Source organism: Daucus carota, chromosome 6, assembly GCF_001625215.2.
Source record: "Daucus carota subsp. sativus chromosome 6, DH1 v3.0, whole genome shotgun sequence".
NCBI classification, from domain to species: Eukaryota; Viridiplantae; Streptophyta; class Magnoliopsida; order Apiales; family Apiaceae; genus Daucus; species Daucus carota.
Genome location: NC_030386.2, coordinates 25,259,410 through 25,280,814, shown reverse-complemented (window position 1 = coordinate 25,280,814; position 21,405 = coordinate 25,259,410). Strand labels below are relative to the sequence as shown.

Genomic DNA, 21,405 nt, shown 5'->3' with positions numbered 1-21,405 from the left:
TCTGATTTCCGACTTTAATAGTAGAGTATAGATTATAATAATATTTTCTTTTTACATGTATGTTGCATGTGTTATTTTTTTAGAAAATCGGTTTTTTAGTTACATATCTGAAAAAGATAACGTGTTTTAGTTAAAAAGGGTAGTTGCTATGTTGTCTAATATTATTTTTAGAATTTCGAGTTTTTTTAGTTACAAAATATAAAAAAATAAATAACTGTTTTAGTTAAAAAGGATAGTTGATTATATAAAAAGGCTCATAATTCGGCTCAAGTACTGACCGACCAAAGTTTAAATGTCTCGGTTTTAATAGCATTCGATTTTTCAGTTAGAAATCTAAAAAAGATAACGTGTTTTAGTTATGTAATTTTTTTTATATTCAAACTATTATTCAACTCGAACCAAATTTGCAGTCAGGTCACTTGAAAAATATGCAATCTAAGTCATCATAATATATAATTATTTTATCTTTATACTGAAAATTTATATTGATTAAGGATTGGAGGAAGTTTGATATAAAAGGAGCATAGATGCCCGTGCGAGACACATGGCCGTCATTTATAAGTATTTGTTTATCTTATTTTTTTTTTTGAAAGCAATTTGTTTATCTTATTTTTTAATATTTTAATTCTAATTTTATGAAATATTTGTTTTTAAAATGTTTATAAAATAATTTTTTGTAAGTTCTTTGAAATTTTCCTATATACTAAAAATATCTTTTCAAGTAGTGCAACTTAATGCAATTTTTGTCTTCTAATTTGTTTTTTTATAATTTTTTTGGTTATTTTTGTGATATTAGTACCAACCTGAAAGGACACTCATCTTTGCAACCAGTAGAAACTTTGTATGCAATTAAATATAATTTTAACATATTTTTTAAAGTTGTATTTATGATTGCATATATATATGTGTGTGTGTGTGTAAATTCTGTGTTTTTGCATGAATGTTTCAGAAAAATTTTATTTTTACAATTTTTTTAAAGAAATTATAGTATTTTTACAAAAAAACGTTGTAGACTTCGGTATTTGTGAAACCCCTTATTTTTTTTAATCATATTTGTAAATATAAAATTATTATTTTTTATGAAAAAATATTTTATAGAATCTTCACGCAAACAAGCTATTCAACAAATCGACAGCAACATCCCTCCTATCAAATACACGATTTGGATAAGAATATGACCCACGAGCTAAAGTGTGTGCAGTCATATTTGCACATGATTTAATAAAAATTAAAATTTTATGAAAAAACATTAAAAAAAAGAAGAAAAAAGAATATGAAATAAAAATAACAAGGCACTTGTTTGTGTGAATGGGACTAGGGGTCAGCACGGTTCTAGTTTTGGAGGTTCAAACCGAATTTTTCAGTTTAGAATATTTACAGACTATTTCCAAACCGAATGTTATAAAAATCAATACAAACCAAACCGATTCTTAACGATTTGGTTTGGTTTGGTTTCGGTTTAATACCAGAATATTAAAACAATCGTACACTTATTTATTTAAAATAATTATCGATGCTCTTTTTTTTGTCACTTAACAAAATACTTAATAAAAGATTAAGGTGAAATTTGCATAACTTTTCGATATAAATAAATTTTGGGTACTACCCTTACACGTTGTTATGAAAAGAAACAATTCAATTTATTTTAAAAGCTAAAAAAATATTTTATTTAAAAGAGAAAAAAGAAGAAAGGTTGATTAATAATGAAGAGTATATAAAATAAGAATGGAGAAAAAAAAGGAAAAAATAATTTTTAAAAATAAGAAATATCTATAATATTGATCAACACCTGAACACTTAAATACCTAAAATTAAATTTATGAAAATATTAATCACATAACATATGTGATAACGGTCTGGTTAAGGTATTTTGGTCGGTTTGAAAGTGAAAATCGAAATCAAATCAAAAAAATTTGATTTTTAATTATTAAAATCAAAATCAAACCGTTAACGAGTCGAAATATTCTGTTTGAACGGTTTGGATCGGCCGATTTAGACCGGTTTCGGATAATCAAGGCGCCTAGATGGTAATGTTCGAATTACGATGAGTTAAATTAGAATAGGTAACTAGAGAATTCCCAGTGATACCAGGGAATGAAATATTTGAAAGACCCAAAATTAAACCCCCGCCCACACCACTGAAATCTGGAACCGGCTGCGGTCAAACACACTCTCTCTCTCTCTCTCTCTCTCTCTCTTACATCAAATATAACCACCGGCAATCACTACTCCCCAGTCCCCCGTACATATCTATCTACACACAATTCTCTGCTCTCTCATCAATTACTCTTACTAGCAAACCCACCCCGTCACTCTCGCCCCAAATTCTCCCCCAATTTCTAGGGTTTCTCAATTGCCCACTTTAGGGTTTTCTCGATTCCCCAAATCTCACTCAATTCTCGACTGAATTCGCGTTTCAATGGCGTCTGAGGACGGATCTGGGGAAGAGGACACGAAAGTAGCTGATATGCAAGTGGAGAATCCTGAAATTGAAGCTGAAAAAGAAGCCGAATCAAACCCTAACCCTAATCATACTCAACATGATTCTGTAATGGCGGATAAGGAGGAGGCAGAGCAAGGGGAAGGCGGCGACAAGGCGGAACAAGATGTTGAAAAGGACCAGGAGGAACAAGATGTTGAAAAGGAGGAAGAGAAGGAGACTGAAGAGGCGGAAGAGGAAAAGGAGGAGGAGGAGACAAGCAAGAAGGGAAGTGGAATGAAGACACCGGTGTCGAAAAAGCGGAGAGGCGAAGTGAAAGAGTCGACAATTGAAAGGCCTTCCAGGGAAAGAAAGACAGTTGAGAGATATACTGAAACTTCTTTAGCTAGGGGTTCTGCGACTAAGCCCTTTTCGATTGAAAAGGTAATTTACTACTTACTTTCGACATTTTACAGGTTGTTCGTTATTAATTGAATATGATCAAAAGTGGATCTTTGAAATTTGGTAAATGCAGGGGAAAGGGACGATGCTCAAGGACATTCCAAATGGTATGCATTGATGATTTGATACACTTTCATTTTAGTTCATCAGGCATGGCATGAATGACCGACCGGTTTACTTGCATTGTAATTACTTGCTAGTTAAAGTTATAAGTTTAAAGTTATTTGTTGTTTAGTTTGAGTGGATATTGTGGTGAGTGTAATAATTTGTGATTTAATAAACCGACCAATTAATATATCCGATTTAATTTTGCCAATTAATTACTTAAATAGGCTCTTAATGTGTTTTATGCACATATCACTTTACATAAGCAACATAAAATAAGTGTCAATGTGCATGTAAACATATTGTATTATGTCCGCGTGTTACATATTGTATATCACAATCTCTTTTTCTTGCTAAATGTATATTAGAATCTTTATGCATGGCTTTGTATCTTATTTTCTTTGTTTCAACTCTGCTATCTCATTTTCTGATTGCTTGACCTTGAGTTTGATTGATGATTTATGTAAGCTGATTGTTTCTTCTTGAGTTCTGTAAATGTTTTGTATAACTTGATTGATGTCTATTCCAGGTATCAGGCTAGATAGAAAGTGTATCCGTAGTGCCAAAACAGTATCATGTTTTTGCTATCGTGGTTATACACAATGGCACAATTTGCACATCTTGTTTTTCTAATGATGTAGATTACTAGTTGTCTAGTTCTGATAAATTGCATGCATGCATGTATGTATGTTATTTGCTGTCTTCTACTTATGCAAGACACGTGTCCAAATAATTTGTCTATTAACTTCTGTTCTGAAGCTTTTATCGTCGTTTATATTGGGTATAAAATTCTCTGACATTTTGTGAGAAGACTTGGTATCGTTTAATTTGATATTTTTAATTTTTGCAGTGGCCTTCAAGCTGTCCAAGATAAAACCTGATGATAACCTGCAGCTACTTCATAACATCCTTTTTGGAAAGAGGATGAAGGTTATATTTTATGGACTTCACTGTTATTCATTTTTGGAAGTATATCATTTTCATAGATGCTGAATTTCAAAATTTCTGTTGATGGTCATTATGTGCATGTGTTTCTTCCTACTAATAAAATTATTTGGAGATTTAGTTAATGAATTATAAGGCTGCCAGGCATTAATCATGGGATTATATTGCAGGTGCATACACTAAAAAAGAACATCGGGTTGTTTTCGGGCTTCGTGTGGGCTGAGAATGAGGTATGAGCCGGAGAATTATATCTTAACTTGCCAAGTTTTTCTTTTTGCCTACTCTTCATAGCATCAGATAGACGGGTGGAGTCGGTCTATTTTTTTTGGCCTGGTTTGGGCCATTTCAATTATGTAGGTACACATTGCTGCTTATTTAATATCTTGTCTACATTAACCAGGAAAAGCAGAGGACAAAAATTAAGGAGAGAATCGATAAGTGTGTCAAAGAAAAACTACTGTTGTTTTGTGATATCCTTAACATACCAGTTAATAAAGCCTCTACAAAGAAGGTGAGTGGGATTGAGACTATGCGAATAAGGTGGTTAGAAATTGTCATCTGAACTGCTAGCAAAAAAAAATTGTCATCTGAACTTTGCCTTATTTGCAATTCTGACAAGTTGCCAACTGTGGTTCAGGAAGATCTGTCTGCAAAACTATTAGAGTTTTTGGAATCTCCACATGTTACAACTGAAGAATTGCTTGCTGATAAAGAAATGGTCTCTCTCTCTCTCTCTCACACACACACACACACACACACACACACACACAGAGCAAGACCTTTTCCCTCTGAGTTTGTTTGGTTTCTCATTGCTTATTATTTGTTGTTCATGCCTATCGATGAATCAGAAAGGTAAACAGCGGAAGAGGAAGGCTAAATCTAGCAAGTCGCCAAGATCTGTCGAGGAAGCTTCAGGAACATTATCCAAGGTGTGTTCCATGCTTGGTTTGTAGTTTATGCTGACGTTCTAAAGAAAAATTTATGCTGCCTTGTTTGTAGTGAATTGTAATAATTGGAAGCTGTTTACAAAATTAAGTGTTACAAGTTATGACCTCCTTTGGTAGTTCTGACTTTGCAACAACTTGGGCAGGCACATACATTTAGGCTATTATATCAAGTTATCAACATGTCAAATGTCTAATGATTTTTCCTCTTTGGGATAAGCATGTCAATGCATTGTTCCTAATCTTAATTTAGTTATTGGCCATTTGTGGTAATATGCTAATTACCTTATAGCTGCAATATGAACAAGACAGTCATAATGATGGAGGGACAACAATTAAAGCAAGGAAAATGATAGATTTATGTAGATTAACCGCAAAAACATACTAGGCTCAAGCCTCAAGGTTACCCAACCACAGAACCAATACCCTTTAAAATTTCTCAACCAAAGAAGAAAGAGTTTGTATAGATTGCAACTCATAACAATCGAGAGACCTCCATTTAGTAGTCAATCAACGTCTTCTAATAATGAAATAGAAGATTACATATCCTTATATTGTGTGAAACCCCAGTACTCGTCAACTTTGTTACTCAGCTTGAAGCGTCCAACATGGATACGTGTCCAAATGTTGGACTCTGCGACATTTTGAAAATTATATAAGTTTGCATCTAACATATAAGTGTCCGATTTGAGTGCCCGAGTCCAACATAGCTTGCCATTTGCCACAAGTAAAAGTCTAATATTAAGGGAACTAGTAAGGAAGGAATCAAATGATTTTATTCTTCTATTGTAATATTGGAATATATCTAGTAATATGTGTGTGTGTGTATAATCAAACTTTATAATGAGTCACACTTAGATAGATTGAAATTAATCTTGTTTCTTATAAAGCTTCCTTTGTTTTTTCGCACTGTTCAGAATTTTTGTTATACCCTTGTTGAACATGACTTGACATGGGTGGATTTGAGTCAGATCCTTCATGTTGAAAGTGGATACTTGATCCTTTTTTAATTGTGCTTAATATGCAAGGCTCTGGATAACTTGTTTTGAATTTTCCTATTATTTTACTTCTATAAAAATTTATACATTAATAAGTCCATATGTTTTAATGGTAATGAGCGATTGTATTTTTTGCTACGAAAAAATATACTCCCTCTGTCCCTCTCATTTCTTTACAGTTTTTTTTGCATTGTTCGACACGCATTTTAACGCGCATATAAAACATAGTTTTATAACTTATTTTTGAATTTTTTTGTTTTTGTATAAAAATATGAACATCAAATTTTTTTTCAGAAGAAAAAAAGTTCAAAATAATTTATCTAACTACGTTTTATGAGAGCATTAGAATGTGTGCTGAAACCCCGTCCCCCAATGTAAACAAATGAGGGGGACGGAGGGAGTAATATGAAAGAAGCGTTTGCTGTTCTGCTCTGCAGCTCTGCTGCTTACAGGATGATAGTTATATTTGAAGTTCTCTTTCTAGATATACACACGCTGACACACAAATATTGTAATATAATACATTCTCACATATAAAATTAAATATAATTACGGTTATTCTATCTTACTACAATGTAAAAATGTGTGTATATAAATATCACCAATATGCACAGTGCACACATATAAGTGGCGCCTAGGCGGCGCAATGACGCTTATTTTACTACAACATAAACTCTATGTGTTAGTAATTTCTGCTAGATGTTGGTGTTCCTAAACGTATGGCTGTACATAATTTTTTTTATTCGATATTGTAACATTTCTAATTATAGAAACAAATAATAATTGGGAATTTTAAATGGAGTTCTTGTGTGACTTCCCTAGTGTGTAATTAGCAAGACATTCAGATTTTACTAGATGCTTCTGAAGCCTTTCTGTTGATCGTTTATTTCTATGTGTATTATATGTGTCTAGGCACTGAAATGTTCTCCTAATTGTTTGACAGAAACAAAAGCTTAAGTCTGAATCTGAGAAGAGCAAGCTCCCTTCCAAGAATGCTGACGAAGATGATGAGGAAGGTCAAGACTCAGAAAGCAAAGATGCTTCTCAAGATGATGAAAATGACAATAACAGTGATGCTGCTTCAAAGGAAGACAGTGAGCAGGAGAGCAAGTCTGAAGAAGAGGAAGATGATAAGGAAGTTGAACCAAAACTGCAATTGACAAGTAAAACAAGTTCTTCCAAGGCAGCTAGTAAGGGCAATTCTGGGGGTAAAACTGTTGACAAATCCAAATCTGTTAAAAAAGCCACCCCTATAAAATCATCCAAAACAACTCCAAAGTCGACTAAGAAATCTTCCATGTCATCTGCCAAGGAAAAAGCTGACAAGGCTAACACCAATGCAGCATCTGGCTCATCTCGTAAATCCAAGGCGCCTTCTACTAAGAAACAAAAGCTGGAAAAGGAACATGAGAAAGACCAATCTTTATCTGCAAAAGAGAAAACCTCCAGCAAAAACAAGTCTTCCACAAAGGCTCATTCAAAAAATAAAGGTATATTTTTGTGGATATATACTTTATCCTTCCTATTCAGTATTGTCTTTTGCTACACAAGCTTATTTAGTTGCTTCATTGATATCTCCATTTAAATTCTTTATGTCATGGAACAAAAAGAACTTGGAGGTCTGACAGCCATGATTTTGTATAATAAGATCACTGCCACCACTATATTCCATTGTTGCCACGGAGCTCGACTAGTTCTAACTAGTTGATGCCTAGTCGTGGAAAGAAGTTAGACTAAGGAGCTCGACTTTCTAATTGTTGAATAACTGGTTGATTTGGATGACTAGTCGGCTGAGTTGTAACTAGGCAGGTCAATTTATCGACTAGTTGGTTTAATGCAAAACCCAGTAAAAAAACCAGCCCAAATTATTTACAATGATGTAAAGAGCTTTTTTCTATAACCTTAACAACTTGAAACTGATAAATATATATTTATACATGTGTGTGAGCAGGCTTGATAAAAACTTGTATATGTATAATGTGTGTGTGTGTGTGTGTGTGTGCAGATATGTATATATAACGAGAGTGTGTGTGTGTGTGTGTGTGTATGCATGTATGTATGTATAGATGTATATAGAAACGAAGAAAATAAAATGTTTGTAATGAATATATCAAATTTGTAAATAATATGCAAGTGAATGTTGAACTTCTGTTGTGAGAAACAACATATATGAGATGTATAATAATAATATATTATTATTATTATTATTATTAATTATTAATTTGTCTACTAGCTGACAACTAGTTGCCGGACCTCTATCGACTCGACTTGACTTCGGCGTTGTGACAACCATGCTATGTTCTCATATTTTCAAAAATATTTGGAGGTTGTGAACCAATATAGCACAGTTTATTTTCAGCACTTCAGTTTATTAAGAAAGTATTCTTGTTCTCTTGATAGCCATCTCTTCTCTTAAGTTTTGTTCAATCCTCCTCCCACTTTGACTTCAAAGTTGGGGGAAAAATTACAACTTATTTGTTGATGGAGAGGGAACTAATAATTGATTAGCTCTTTCCAATATCTCATAGAATTTTAATTTTTTAATTGTAGCTTTTTATATATTAAGAGAATGGTTAAGACTTACCCCCCCCCCCCCCCCCCCCCCCCCCCCCCAAAAAAAAAAAAAAAAAGAGTGTTTCACAAAATTAGCTGAACTATAAGTCTATAATTATGTGATTGGCAAACAAAGAATGCTATCTTACATTTCATTCTTTTTCACTACATGATATTACTAATTAAATGCTGCACCATGTAATTTGCATGTTCCGGATTTCTCCTGAGATGATGTATTGATAACCCCCAATATTGGAGAGACCTAAAAGACTGAGAACCAGAAACATTTTTATATCTAAGAATATATCTAAGAAAGGCCTAGTTTCTCAGTTTTTATCTAAAGTGATTTTCCATAGATCACTGTTTGGATATGCAATGTTTTCTTGTATGTGATGATTTTGTATATGAATTTGTTGGCATTAGGAAATGAAAAGCCGAGCAAAAAGGCCAAACCTGAACCCAGCAAAGAGGAGATGCATGCAGTTGTAGCAGACATTTTGAAGGAAGTTGACTTCAACACTGTATGTACTCTTGTTTTCAGCTGTGTAATGACTTTTTTTTTGTCGACAAAACTATGAGGTCTCGTAAATTTTCTACTGACAGTGATATCATTGCGTTTATGATCATGCAGGCAACCTTATCTGATATACTTAAACAGCTCGGTAAGCTAAAGTTATGCAAGTTCCTTTTTTTTTTTTTTACTTTTCAGTGGCTAATATAAAAATCTTGATTCTATTAGGTGCCCACTTCGATGTAGATCTCATGCACAGAAAAGCCGAGGTGAAGGCGATTATTACTGATGTTATAAACAACATGACTGATGAAGATGATGACGGGGAGGAAGATACTGCAGAAGATGGCGAAGGGGATGGGGAAGATGATAATAATGCTTAGGTGGCAGTGCGGCATAGTGTAAGAAAGAACTTTTGAGTCCATGTGCCGCTAATAAGGTTGTGTAACGAGTCAATAGGGCAGGTCCTAACTGTACAGGGTTTTTTGTTGGTGTGAATGATGTGTTGGCCTTCCAATTTTCATCTTCCCTGCTAGATGAAGACCCCAGAATAGGTCTGTTTGTATCAATAGATATTAGTTTATTTTAGGTAACTTATTGTAGATGTTAAGGAGTTCTTTTGTGTCTTGATAGCTAGCTCTCCCTTTTGGTAGCTGTACTTAATTTGGTTTAGCTGATATTTCATAAATGTGGCACTCCTTTGGTATTCTGTCTTAGAAAATATTGACTGAAGTTGGGATTAAGAAGTAGCAGTGATCTCAGTTTTTTAACCCTTGATATTGTGTTTTTGTAAGCTATACTTAGTATCAGATATTAACAAATTACTTTGAAAGGCACATTTTCATGCTTTGTTTATTACTTTTGGTCACAATTATGTCTGGAACAAGGATCTCTTGTATCAAAACCTTCCAATGGTAATTTTTCATGTTCAAGGTGAGGCTTGTGTATAATTGCAGGTCTTGTGTAATTAAAATTGCCTACTAAATGTTACTTTGTCTCTGCTTCCTCATATGAATGTTTATAGTGAAGGTTGCAATGTAACTTGGATTTTCTGGCGGTGATCCTCTGGTTAAGACTGGGGCCATGCTTGATAACACTTCTGAGGTCTGTTTGTGCCCATGATCTTCACCAGGGAAATAATGATTTATAGCAAGGAGCATAAAGTGTTTCAGCATGTAGTTTTCAGTTTACACTACTTATTTTTCCAGGAATGGCCTTCGAGCTGTTTCTCAGTATATAAATGCAACCCCATGCTTAGTTTCAGGCTTCAGCAACTTTGCAGGTCGCTATGGTTAGAAAATACTGTACCTCCTAGCTTATTTTTTTTACCAAGCTTGGTTTTAACTGAATTGTAATGTCTCGGTACGTTCATATGCAGCTACAACTAGAGAACATATATATATATATATATATATATATATATATATATATATTTGGTGCTGCAATACTTATCAGCTCAGAATTTTTATCATTTAGCTGCAAGAAAAACATACTATCTTATTTAAAGGAGCAATATATAAAATTTTAATTATGGTGCCGGTAATTAAGATCGTCTTTACATCTAGGATTGGTTAAAATGACCGGCTAAAAATATAGAGCATCATAGATGGGATCGGCTAAAATGATAGAGCATCTATGTTAGAATTGGTTAAAAACTTAAAATGATAGAAAATAGTGCTTATTATGTTAAATTTGTTCCACCTACAAATCACTTGCATATGATACCAAATGACATGAAATCTTCTTGCAAGTAGCAAAAGACGCTAATTCGACAAATATAACCAACGTCACAGAGGTTTTTATATTATTCGTTTATACTGTCGGCAATGCTTTAAACCCGGTTAGCTTATACTAATTGTGTTATGCGTTACAAGCTGGCATATAAAGCCGTGCTTTGCTTTATTTAATTAACGAAAGCCTGTGCATGATGGTGCTTGTTTGAATAATTTGTATTGTCTAGGTTGATTACCCAAATTTGGATGCCAACCTCACCAAACACCCCATGAGCCATCTTATGAGTTATGACTCGCATTGTTTGGTTTGTAGCCAGTAGCCTACCTCTATTAATAAACAGTATGACCTCACCAGAGCAAATTTTTGAAAATGGCCCCCCACATTTAAAACAGCTTTGTGAATAATGAATACCTCCAAATTTGTAGCATACCCTGTCCCTTTCTTGATTAAATCTTTGTTAACCAAAACTAACAAACTTTGATATCTTCTAACCCATGCATTCCTATATAAGCTGCTGCAAACTCTTTCATTAGTATATCACTCTTGTTTACTTTCAATACTACACTCAAAGACATTTGCTCATTACAGGTTTGTAAGCAACTTCTCATGGGAAACTTTGGCGTTGATGAGTTTGAGCTAGTGGTCAAGCAAGGCGAGCCAACGCTGGTTCCTCCTGCTGATGATATTGAGAAGGGTCTGTACTTTTTGTCCAACCTTGATCAGAACATTGCGGTGATTGTACGTACTATTTACTGCTTCAAGTCCGAGGAGAAAGGGAATGAGAATGCTGTGGAGGTGATTAAGGATGCCTTGGCAAAGGTTCTTGTTCATTATTACCCGCTTGCAGGGCGGTTAACAATAAGCCCTGAGGGCAAGTTGATTGTAAATTGTAGTGGAGAAGGTGCTGTCTTTGTCGAGGCAGAGGCTAATTGTGGTTTGGAAGAGATTGGTGATAATACAAAGCCGGATCCTGTCACTCTTGGGAAGTTGGTTTATGATGTTCCAGGGGCCAAAAACATACTAGAGATTCCTCCTCTTGTAGCCCAGGTCAGTTCTTTTTTTTAGTTTAAATTATTTTGTAATCTGTTCCATATTAGTATTTTTTTTAAAAGTATTTTGTAATCTGTTCCATATTTATTATCAAACACTATTAGTTGTCTCATACTCAGTGTCAAAACTCTAAAGTAATGACTTCAGACAGTGGGAGAGTGATTTTAATATTGCTAATATGATTCAGGTTACAAAATTCAAATGTGGAGGATTTGTTCTTGGATTATGCATGAACCATTGCATGTTTGATGGGCTTGGTGCTATGGACTTCGTGAATTCGTGGGGTGAAACTGCACGAGGCTTATCCCTCAAAGTGCCTCCGTTTCTTGACAGAAGCATACTCAAAGCTAGAGACGAACCAAAAATTGAGTTTCCTCATCATGAATTTGCACAAATCGACGACATCTCAAACACTGCTGAGCTCTACAAAGAAGAAATGCTTTACAAGTCCTTCTGTTTCAGTCCTGAAATGCTTGATTATCTGAAAAGGAAAGCACTAGAAGACGGAACACTCAAAAAGTGCACTACCTTTGAAGCACTCTCAGCATTTGTCTGGAGAGCTAGAAGCCAGGCCCTGAAATTAAATCCTGATCAACAAACAAAACTCCTCTTTGCTGTCGATGGAAGGTCCAGATTCAATCCGCCTCTGCCACAAGGCTATTTTGGCAATGGCATTGTGTTAACAAACTCCATCTGTACTTCAGGAGAGCTCGTGGAGAAGCCGTTGTCATTTGCAGTGAAGTTAGTCCAGGAAGCGGTGAATTTGGTCACGGACAGTTACATGAAATCAGCAATAGACTATTTTGAAGTAACCAGAGAAAGGCCTTCTCTGGCTGCAACTCTTTTGATCACTACTTGGTCCAGGCTATCTTTCCACACCACGGATTTCGGATGGGGCGAGCCTATTCTATCAGTGCCTGTTGCATTGCCGGAGAAAGAAGTGACCCTGTTTCTGTCACACGGAAAAGAACGTAAAAGCATCAATGTGCTTCTTGGTTTGCCTGCTTCTGCAATGAAGAGTTTTGAAGAATCAATGAACATTTAAATGTTATAATGTTGGGAGAGAGTTGCTGCACGGTCTTTATGTATTATATATTTTGTTACTGCAATTTGTTTCATGGACGATTGAGCATTTTATGCTATGTAATTTTAAAGAAAATGGTCTCAATACTTATAGTCTATTTGGGAGTGCTGTTAAAAAATGTTAGTACCGTTAGAAAAAGTGTTGATAAAAAAATTGTTGTTATAGAAATCAAATAATTATTTGGTAATTTTTTTATTTTGATATTTGCATATTTTGAGTCATAATATTTTTGATAAGATTTGATAGTAAAATATATGACAGCTTCCCGCAAAAGTCGAAAATGAGTTTTTTTCTCTCAAAAGTATGGGAAGATCTGCTAAAAGCAACTTTTGCGTTATAAACCATTGCACGAAAAACTGTTTTTAGATTTATCAAACAGTTTTTTACCCGTTTTCAGTAAAAAACTGTTGTTAGGTGTTTGTAACAGCAATACTACATGTAGGGTTAAAAATGGGGCGGGTTCGGGGCGGGGACTTCATTTCCCAACCCCGCCCCATATATATTTTTCCTGCCCCGTCCCCGCCCCATTCCCCACGGGGATTTATTTTTAATCCCCATCCCTGCCCCACCGGGGATTTAATATAATTTCGCCCCGCCCCACCCCGCTGCTATAATATTACACATTAAATAATTACTTTAAAATTTAGTAATTTTTTCTTCAGAATTTAATAAAAATATATTAAACATGTATATTAAAAGCAAAAAACTAAATATAATAGAAATCAAAGAGACATGTTATACATTGTAAAAGTATAGTTTTGTGTATTATAAAATAATAATATTAAATATAATAAATATATTATATTAAATATAATAAATATATTATATTAAATATAATTATTTATTTATATTAAATATATGCGGTGCGGGGCGGGGAATCCCCGCGGGGATTTAACAAATACCATACTTGCCCCATATTTTGGCGGGGCAGAAAATCATTCCCCGTCACTGCCCCATTCCCCATATTAGCGGGGCGGATCAGCCCCATTCGGGACGGGTTGGGGCGGGTTCCCCATTTTCCCCACCCCATTTTTAACCCTAACTACATGAACGAAGTCCGGTCACAGAACTTTAAAATTTATCAGAAAAACAGAAAATATCAAAATATTATCCTAGAGCTGCTACAGCAGCGGTTCAAATATTGATAAAGTAGAGATAAAAAAACAGTACAAATATAAATCATTTGTATCTATTGCATCATTTTGCTGTATTTTTGTGTGCGAAATGACGGGATCAACTTAGCATTCGGGTTTTGCAATTTTAGACACAGAAGATCTCTTACTTAAATACTCCATTAGGTTTAGTTTGTTGAATAAGAGCACAGAGACTGATGAACTTTGTGTAGGAAATACCGAACTAGGAACATGTATCACGGGACATTTAAATAAACGTACCGTATTTGAGTTCTAGCACAAAACTAGAAAAAACAGATAACCTACTTGCTCAAGTTCAACTGTAACTCACGTTTTTGTTTATATTTTCCATTATACACTTCGTCACATAGAAGATATGGTGAAGATCGAAGATTCCAACGACTTTCCTCAACTACTATTCGACCTATCATTCAGAAGTTAACTTATAACTTTATTAATCAATAAAGAGAATTATTTGCGAATATATTTGAAGTTCAGATTGATATCCAACAAGGTGTTGGTGCGGTGGTTGTACCCTAGTACCCCTTGCGGGAGGTCAGGAGTCGAACAAGTATTATTCTATGTAACTGAACAGAGCTGCACCATATAGTTGAAGCTAATTCATTCTGATCAGCCTGGATGGAGTGAGCAACCCATATGAACCAAAACCTTTACTCACACCTTCTCTTTTACCACGATTCGGACTAAACGAACCGAATGAGCCGTACGCAAACCCGCACGATTTCGATCTCGACAAATGACTTCCATTAGCACTTTCTGCATCATCCATCTCTGCCAGCACTTTGTAAAAGAGATCAACATCGCATGGAAGCAAAATAGGACCGTCGCTGATGAAACCGTATTCCATTTCGGCATCTTCAAGCAACATTTTAAATAGTGGATGATTCGCGCACACGGTCTTGATCACAAATCTTTGCTTCTCTGCTCCCACGTAGACTGAAAAACATCCTTGCGGAGCTACTTTAAGCTTAGGCTCGCTCCTCTCTTTTCCAGGGAAGGATCGACAGCGTTGCCATGTCTTGGTGATGAGATTCGTCTTTCGGTTGCTACGACCTTTTACGCACTCAGTGTCCATAAATATGTTTTCGTGATAAATCAAATCAAACCAAACATACCAGGTATTCTTCGAATGGCCTCGGCTATGTTGTAATAACAAGTTGCTAATGTATTACTTATCATAAATAATCGACTTCTAATATACTGGAGCATTACATGCATGATTCTTGGTTTTCTAGCTAGTGACATATTAATTTAATCTAATTAGATTAGTACTTAAAATTTAGTCAAGTAAACCGGTTTCCGTTGGGCTAGACAATGACTTCACTCTGTAATGGCATGCCTCACCGCGTTCAAGTTGATATAGGCGAAATATTTTATAGCAACTAAATCTGTTTCGAAAATGACTTGCGATCGAGAATCAAAACTAATCGATTGCATAAAAATGCAGTAAACAGTCAGTTGCATTAATTTGAATATCAGACAAAATTTCTTTTATAATAATATACAGCCCTATCGCGGAGCGATGCTCGTAATACTGAAGTCATTTGATGAAGATAATCCAGGCTTGTATTGAGACCAATTATTTTCATGTTGTTTTCTCTCGGTGAAAAATCCAGGTTTCTTGGGTCGGGGCAGTGCAATGCTGCTATTCAACATCAGAACAACAGATGTCATGTCTGGTCTGTCTTCTGGATATTCTTGAACGCAAAGTAATCCGATATGAATCACCCGAATCACTTCATATCGACTACTTGGCTCCAACACGGTCGATTAATGCATCAAGCTTCTCTTCATCAAAACATCTCCATGCCTAAAACAAAATTTTCAGACCTTATAAGTAATCATGTCTCCAGTTTACCTTAGGAAAAAATAACAATTATCGCGTAAATATGTGAGTCTGCTTACATGTCCCAGAAGGTTGAGATTGTGATCAGGATGTTCAAAACATCTGTTTCTCATCCCACTTATTGTTTCTATTACTATGACACCAAAACTATAAATATCAGATTTCATTGAAAATATGCCATCAATCACGTACTCCGGGGGCATGTAACCACTGCCAGACACATAAGAAACATGTTAGTTTCATGGTGAAAACAAAAATTCTCTGAAATGTTGTAAAATTCATACTATGTCCCCACAACCCTTGTTGTATTCGCTTCGGTTTGGCTGCCTCCAAAGCTTCTGGCCATGCCAAAGTCTGAAATTTTTGGATTCATTTCGTGGTCAAGCAACACATTGCTTGCTTTAAGATCTCTGTGAATGATCCTTAGTTTGGAGTCGTGATGAAGATACGAAAGTCCCCTGGCAACTCCAGTTATGATATTGTAGAGTTTTGGCCAATCCACTAATCTGCGTAAATCTTTATCTGTTCATATTTCAGTTGTAGTTGCTCAGATTGCTGTCCTATTAAATGATGTAACCAGCAGTTTTTTTTCTTAAAATTTATCAGGATAACACAAATATTATGTCTTGCAAGTATTGTTTTTGGAAAATGAGAAAAGATCAAGAAGAGGGATGTACCGAAAATAAAGTAATCAAGACTCTTGTTGGGCATGTATTCATAGATCAATATCCTTTCCTTTTCCTTAATACAATAGCCAAGAAGGGAGACAAGATTTCGATGCTGAAGTTTAGCAATCAGTGAAAGTTCATTCTTGAACTCATCCATTCCTTGATTTGAATTCTCCGACAGCCTCTTCACGCTATTTGTTGCCCGTCCTCTAGCAATCCCTTCAAGTGCAAATTAATTCTTTTGATACTTCTATTTCTATTTTTTTTATTAGTCTGAGATTGTTCTTTAGTTCTTCGTCACCTTTATAATGCTACCTCATCATTTATATTTATAAATTTTCCACAAATTATGCAGCTTATATTTCAAATCTACTGAGCTCATTCCTGTGTTGTGAAATTGATACTAACCTTGTAAACAGGTCCAAAGCCTCCCTCTCCAATCTTGTTGTCATCGGAGAAGTTACTGGTGGCACGAGTAATTCTTCTGAACTCAACAAATGGCAAATCCAGATTATGGTTTTCATTTATATTTAGCCTTCCTGCGAAATGAGATGCAATAAATACAAATGGTACACTAGTATTGTAATGTTCTTGACAATATACTTCTCCTAAATACTTATAAAGTAGCTCACAGCCGGTTAATTTAGTAAAGAAATTTACTCAGCACTTACTTTCTCTGTTCAGCCTTCTTTTCTTAAGCAAATGCATGATGATCAAAACTGATATCGCTGTTAATATTGTAGGAATTGATATGAACAGCACTCGGTTCACTTGGGATCTTTTGCTTTCATCTACAGAAAAAAATAAATTAGAACTAGTATATTTTTGACATTTGTATTTCTGTTTGGCTCACAGTTAAATATATGTGTAACTGTGTGAAATCATAGCCTTACCTAACTCAGAAGCTGGCATTCTCACATAAATATCCTGCCCTTCATCTGTGTAGCTACTAATATCCATCAATTCCTCAAACCACAACAAACATCCACTTCCACCTTTCATGAAGTTTGTATTTGAATAAGCTGTGCAAGTGCAATTCTTTAAGCATCTGCTTCTGCATTCCTCGAGACTCATGCTTAAGTTGTACCATGATTGTCGTGTGTCTGGCAATTTCAATCCAGAAAACTTCTTAAAACCGTCTCCATGACCACAATCTAGTGGAGTTACCCGAACACACCCGTCTCTCTAATCAGCTGCTTCCCATTTTTCTGGCATCTTTGGATTAAACCCTTTCAAACACGAGCATCTAGGAGAGCGGCTAATGTCACAAGTACTATATGGACCACATAAACCAAATTGATCACAGTCACTTATTAGTAAAGTGAAATAAGTCACCCATTCTTTGTTCTGATCATTCCATACCAGACGCTGTATATTTACCATTTGGAGTCAATGTTAACCTTGTGATAGGTGTAGTAGAACTTTTATTAAGAAGATGAAATGCATAATATATCTCCATTGCCTCAATAACAAATTCATTCATGTAAATATTGTTCGTCTTTGGTTCTGGATCACCACTAAACCGATTCCCAACCCACGGTCCATTCCTAGCATGTAGTTCTGAACCTTTCCACAACAGAAACTGAGGAAAACCATGGATATCAATTCGATGTACAAAACTTCCTGCAGATGGATCGTCAGCACTTTTATACGACGAATGTTCCCACCTTAAGCCCCTCACTAAATCAGTTCCAAATTTCATACCAGGCAAAATGGTATCTGCAGGGTAGTCAAAACTCTGCCATACAGAATTCTCTAGGCCGCCATCATCTTCGTCCCTGATAACAAGATTTCCGCTGTCCAACAGCTGAGCCACTGGACTGTCGACAGGCCTTGAATAACTCGATGACCATATAACAGTACTACTAGCATTACTAAAAAGTGAAATTGCCTTGGAATCAATCTTTAGTACACCAGAAGTGTTATTCAGTGGTGCATCCCTGTTGGCCACCCATACAGTCGTCCGCGTCCCGGACGATATTTTCTTGAACCATATACCCACGTAGCGTTTTGTACTACTCCCGGGGCTGAAAAATCCAAGCTCAAATTCACCTTCTGCTGACACAATTGTGCTGCCATCTTTTATTATTTGTTCTCCTCTTAAAACATCAACAGGGGATGAATTTGTAAAGACGGAGATCAACAAAATGGTGGAAAATAAAACTAAATGGTTCATTTGCATCGTTATATAATCCAAGCCTGTGACAAGCAAGAAGAAACTGATTAAGGTTTTTGTTGATGCCGGAAAAATCTCTCTTATTTATGTGTGGTTTAGAATTTAAGAATATCTTACACTTCTCTGTAATGTGAAATCTCCTGGTTGTCATGAACCGGAGTTAAAGATGTGAATTAGTTAAAAGTTAGTTACATCTAAACAGAAAGGAGACGAGTAGTTAGATATATAACGGATTGAGTTGTGATTGTAACGCTATCGAATTTCTAATACAACATTGGCTTGTCTTTCTCTGTCTCTCTTCCTCTAAATCTCTCTCACATCTCTCTCATATCTCTCTGGTTAGTATAGTCAATCAGGTCAAGGGGGTTAGATCTTGACAAGTGGTATCAGCGCAGTCGATTCTCGAAATCGAAGATGGCGTCGACGACGCGATCCAAGTCAACTGATGATCATTGGCGTGAACTGGAATCCAGAATTCACGAAGTGAGTGTTTCTTGTTACAAACACATCGAGACCAGTCATTCAGCTTTGGAAGAGAAAATCATTGCGAAAATGGATCAGATGATGACGGTGGTTACTGGGTGTGATTCACGATTGGAACAGTACAGTGCTGCAATTGATGGAAAGATTGAGGATAAAATGACTGGGATTCTTAAAGCTCTCAACATCGAGAAGACAACGACAAGAGATGGAGAAGTGTATGTGAATAAGTCTCCAATTCTGCAGTCACCCTTGGTGAATCATTTTAGACAAAAAGGGGATGATAAGGAAAATCAAGGAAGAATGACTTTCAGCCATCCCAAAGTGGAACTCACACATTTCAAAGGGGAAGAGGATCCGCGGGTGTGGCTTCGGAAGTGCAACAAGTTTTTCTTGTTTCATCAGGTAAAAGACTCTTTCAAGTGTGATTTGGTTGAAATGTATCTTGATGGTAAAGCAGACACATGGTTTCAGAGTTATAAATTTGTTAAAGAAACAGTTTCTTGGAAGGAGTTTGGGGAAGCGATAGTTAAACGTTTTGGTAAAAAAGGAGGGGTAGATGAGCAAGAAGAGTTTAATAAGCTGGTTCAAGAAGGATCAGTAATGGAGTACATAGATAGATTTGAAGAACTTAAGGCTGTGTTGTTGTGTAGAAATGCAAATTTGGATGAGTCTTACTTTGTGTCCAGTTTCATTTCAGGATTAAAAGGGGAATTGAAACCCATGGTTCGTCTTATGAAACCAACCTCTTTGAGTGATGCCATTGACATTGCTCAGTTACAAGAACAAACTGTGGATTTGATTGTAAAGAAGCATGGAAGTAAAGAGAAATGGGGTAATACAAAGAAGCCAGAAACAAATCAGCAGGAGGTCAAAAACTTGAGTAATGGTGGGGATAAGAAGCCGATTAGTACCACTAGTATGTTCAAGAAAATATCACCGGAAGAGTTTCAGTACCGAAAGAATAACCACTTGTGTTATAAGTGTGGTGAGAAGTATGGACAAGGTCATCAGTGTAAAAATTCACAGTATACTTTTATGCTGTTTGATGAGGCAAAAGATGAAGATATATTAAGTGCGTGTGAAGAAGTGGATGAAGATGAAAGAGAAGGGGCAGTTACAGAGGTTTCTTTAAATTCATTATCTAGTCAGATGGCAAGGAAGACTATTACGTTGGAGGGTAAGCTGAAGGAGAAAACCATAACAATTTTGGTAGATACTGGGAGTACATTGACATATCTTAATGTTGAGGTAGTAAAACAATTGGGATTGGAGGTGACAAAAGGAGAGCCTATTCAAGTGAGATTGGCTGATGGGAGAATGGTTGTTAGCAGCGAGTGGGTGCCTAAAGTAAAATGGAAAATTCAAGATTATTCATTCTGTTTTGATATGAGAGTCTTGGACATTGGAGGATGGGATATGATAGTAGGGGTAGACTGGATGGAGCAATATAGTCCATTGTTGTTTGATTTTAAGAAGCTCTATCTTAAATTGAATGCAGAAGGAAACAAAGATGAGCAAATGACGTTACAAGGGACAGTGAAGAATGCTTCGATAAGTCTGATCAGGGGACACAAGTTAAAGAAATACAATCAGGGTTTGGTGGCAAATCAGATAAAACAGGAAGTATCAGCAACAATAGAGGGGACTGGACAACAGCAAGCAGATGAAGCTGAAGTACCAGAAGAAATCAGAGTTTTGTTGAACAAATTTCCTGAGGTATTCTCTATTCCTACTACTCTGCCTCCTATTCGGAATGTTGACCATGAAATTCCTTTGCAACAAGATGCCCAACCATTTAAACTTAAGCCATATAGATACCCACATTCTCAGAAAACGGAGATTGAAAATCAAGTTCAGGAGATGTTGAGGAGTGGAATTATTAAGCCAAGTAATAGTCCGTTTGCTTCACCAGTTATTCTTGTTAGGAAGAAAGACAATTCTTGGCGATTTTGTGTTGATTATAGACACTTAAATAAGATCACCATTAAGGATAAGTTTCCTATTCCTAACATAGATGAGTTGTTAGATGAGTTGCATGGGGCCAAGCTATTTTCTAAGTTGGATCTTCGAGCAGGGTATCATCAGATTCTGGTTAAGGCTGTGGACACACCAAAAACTGCATTCCAAACGCATCACGGGCATTTCGAGTTCGTAGTAATGCCGTTTGGGTTAACTAATGCACCGGCTACTTTTCAAGCATTGATGAACCAAGTATTTCAACCTTACATGAGGAAGTTTGTACTTGTTTTTTTTGACGACATACTAATCTATAG

The 21,405-nt window shown here is 35.8% G+C and overlaps 4 protein-coding genes and 1 pseudogene across 4 annotated transcripts; 2 read left to right on the top strand and 3 right to left on the bottom strand.

Annotated features, from left to right (window-relative positions):
- Positions 1–2,080: 2,080 nt before the first annotated feature.
- LOC108227610 (DEK domain-containing chromatin-associated protein 1) lies at positions 2,081–9,707 on the top strand. Its single transcript, XM_017402854.2, has 11 exons — positions 2,081–2,863; positions 2,955–2,988; positions 3,837–3,916; positions 4,102–4,161; positions 4,332–4,442; positions 4,569–4,649; positions 4,780–4,860; positions 6,817–7,363; positions 8,850–8,947; positions 9,058–9,088; positions 9,166–9,707. Exons 1-11 carry the CDS (start codon positions 2,420–2,422, stop codon positions 9,318–9,320), a joined length of 1,722 nt encoding a protein of 573 aa, XP_017258343.2. The 5' UTR covers positions 2,081–2,419; the 3' UTR covers positions 9,321–9,707.
- A 1,442-nt stretch (positions 9,708–11,149) lies between these two features.
- Positions 11,150–12,992, top strand: LOC108227611 (omega-hydroxypalmitate O-feruloyl transferase). Its single transcript, XM_017402855.2, has 2 exons — positions 11,150–11,718; positions 11,909–12,992. The coding sequence occupies exons 1-2, from the start codon at positions 11,278–11,280 to the stop codon at positions 12,764–12,766; spliced, it is 1,299 nt and encodes a 432-aa protein (XP_017258344.2). The 5' UTR covers positions 11,150–11,277; the 3' UTR covers positions 12,767–12,992.
- Positions 12,993–14,554: 1,562 nt separating this feature from the next.
- Positions 14,555–15,034, bottom strand: LOC108226129 (auxin-responsive protein SAUR32). The gene has a single exon (XM_017401076.1). The coding sequence runs from the start codon at positions 15,032–15,034 to the stop codon at positions 14,555–14,557; it is 480 nt and encodes a 159-aa protein (XP_017256565.1).
- Positions 15,035–15,293: 259 nt separating this feature from the next.
- Positions 15,294–17,547, bottom strand: LOC108226128 (G-type lectin S-receptor-like serine/threonine-protein kinase At4g27290; annotated as a pseudogene).
- A 277-nt stretch (positions 17,548–17,824) lies between these two features.
- On the bottom strand, positions 17,825–18,655 carry LOC108225009 (G-type lectin S-receptor-like serine/threonine-protein kinase At4g27290). The gene has a single exon (XM_017399802.2). It carries the CDS (start codon positions 18,653–18,655, stop codon positions 17,825–17,827), a length of 831 nt encoding a protein of 276 aa, XP_017255291.1.
- Positions 18,656–21,405: the final 2,750 nt, after the last annotated feature.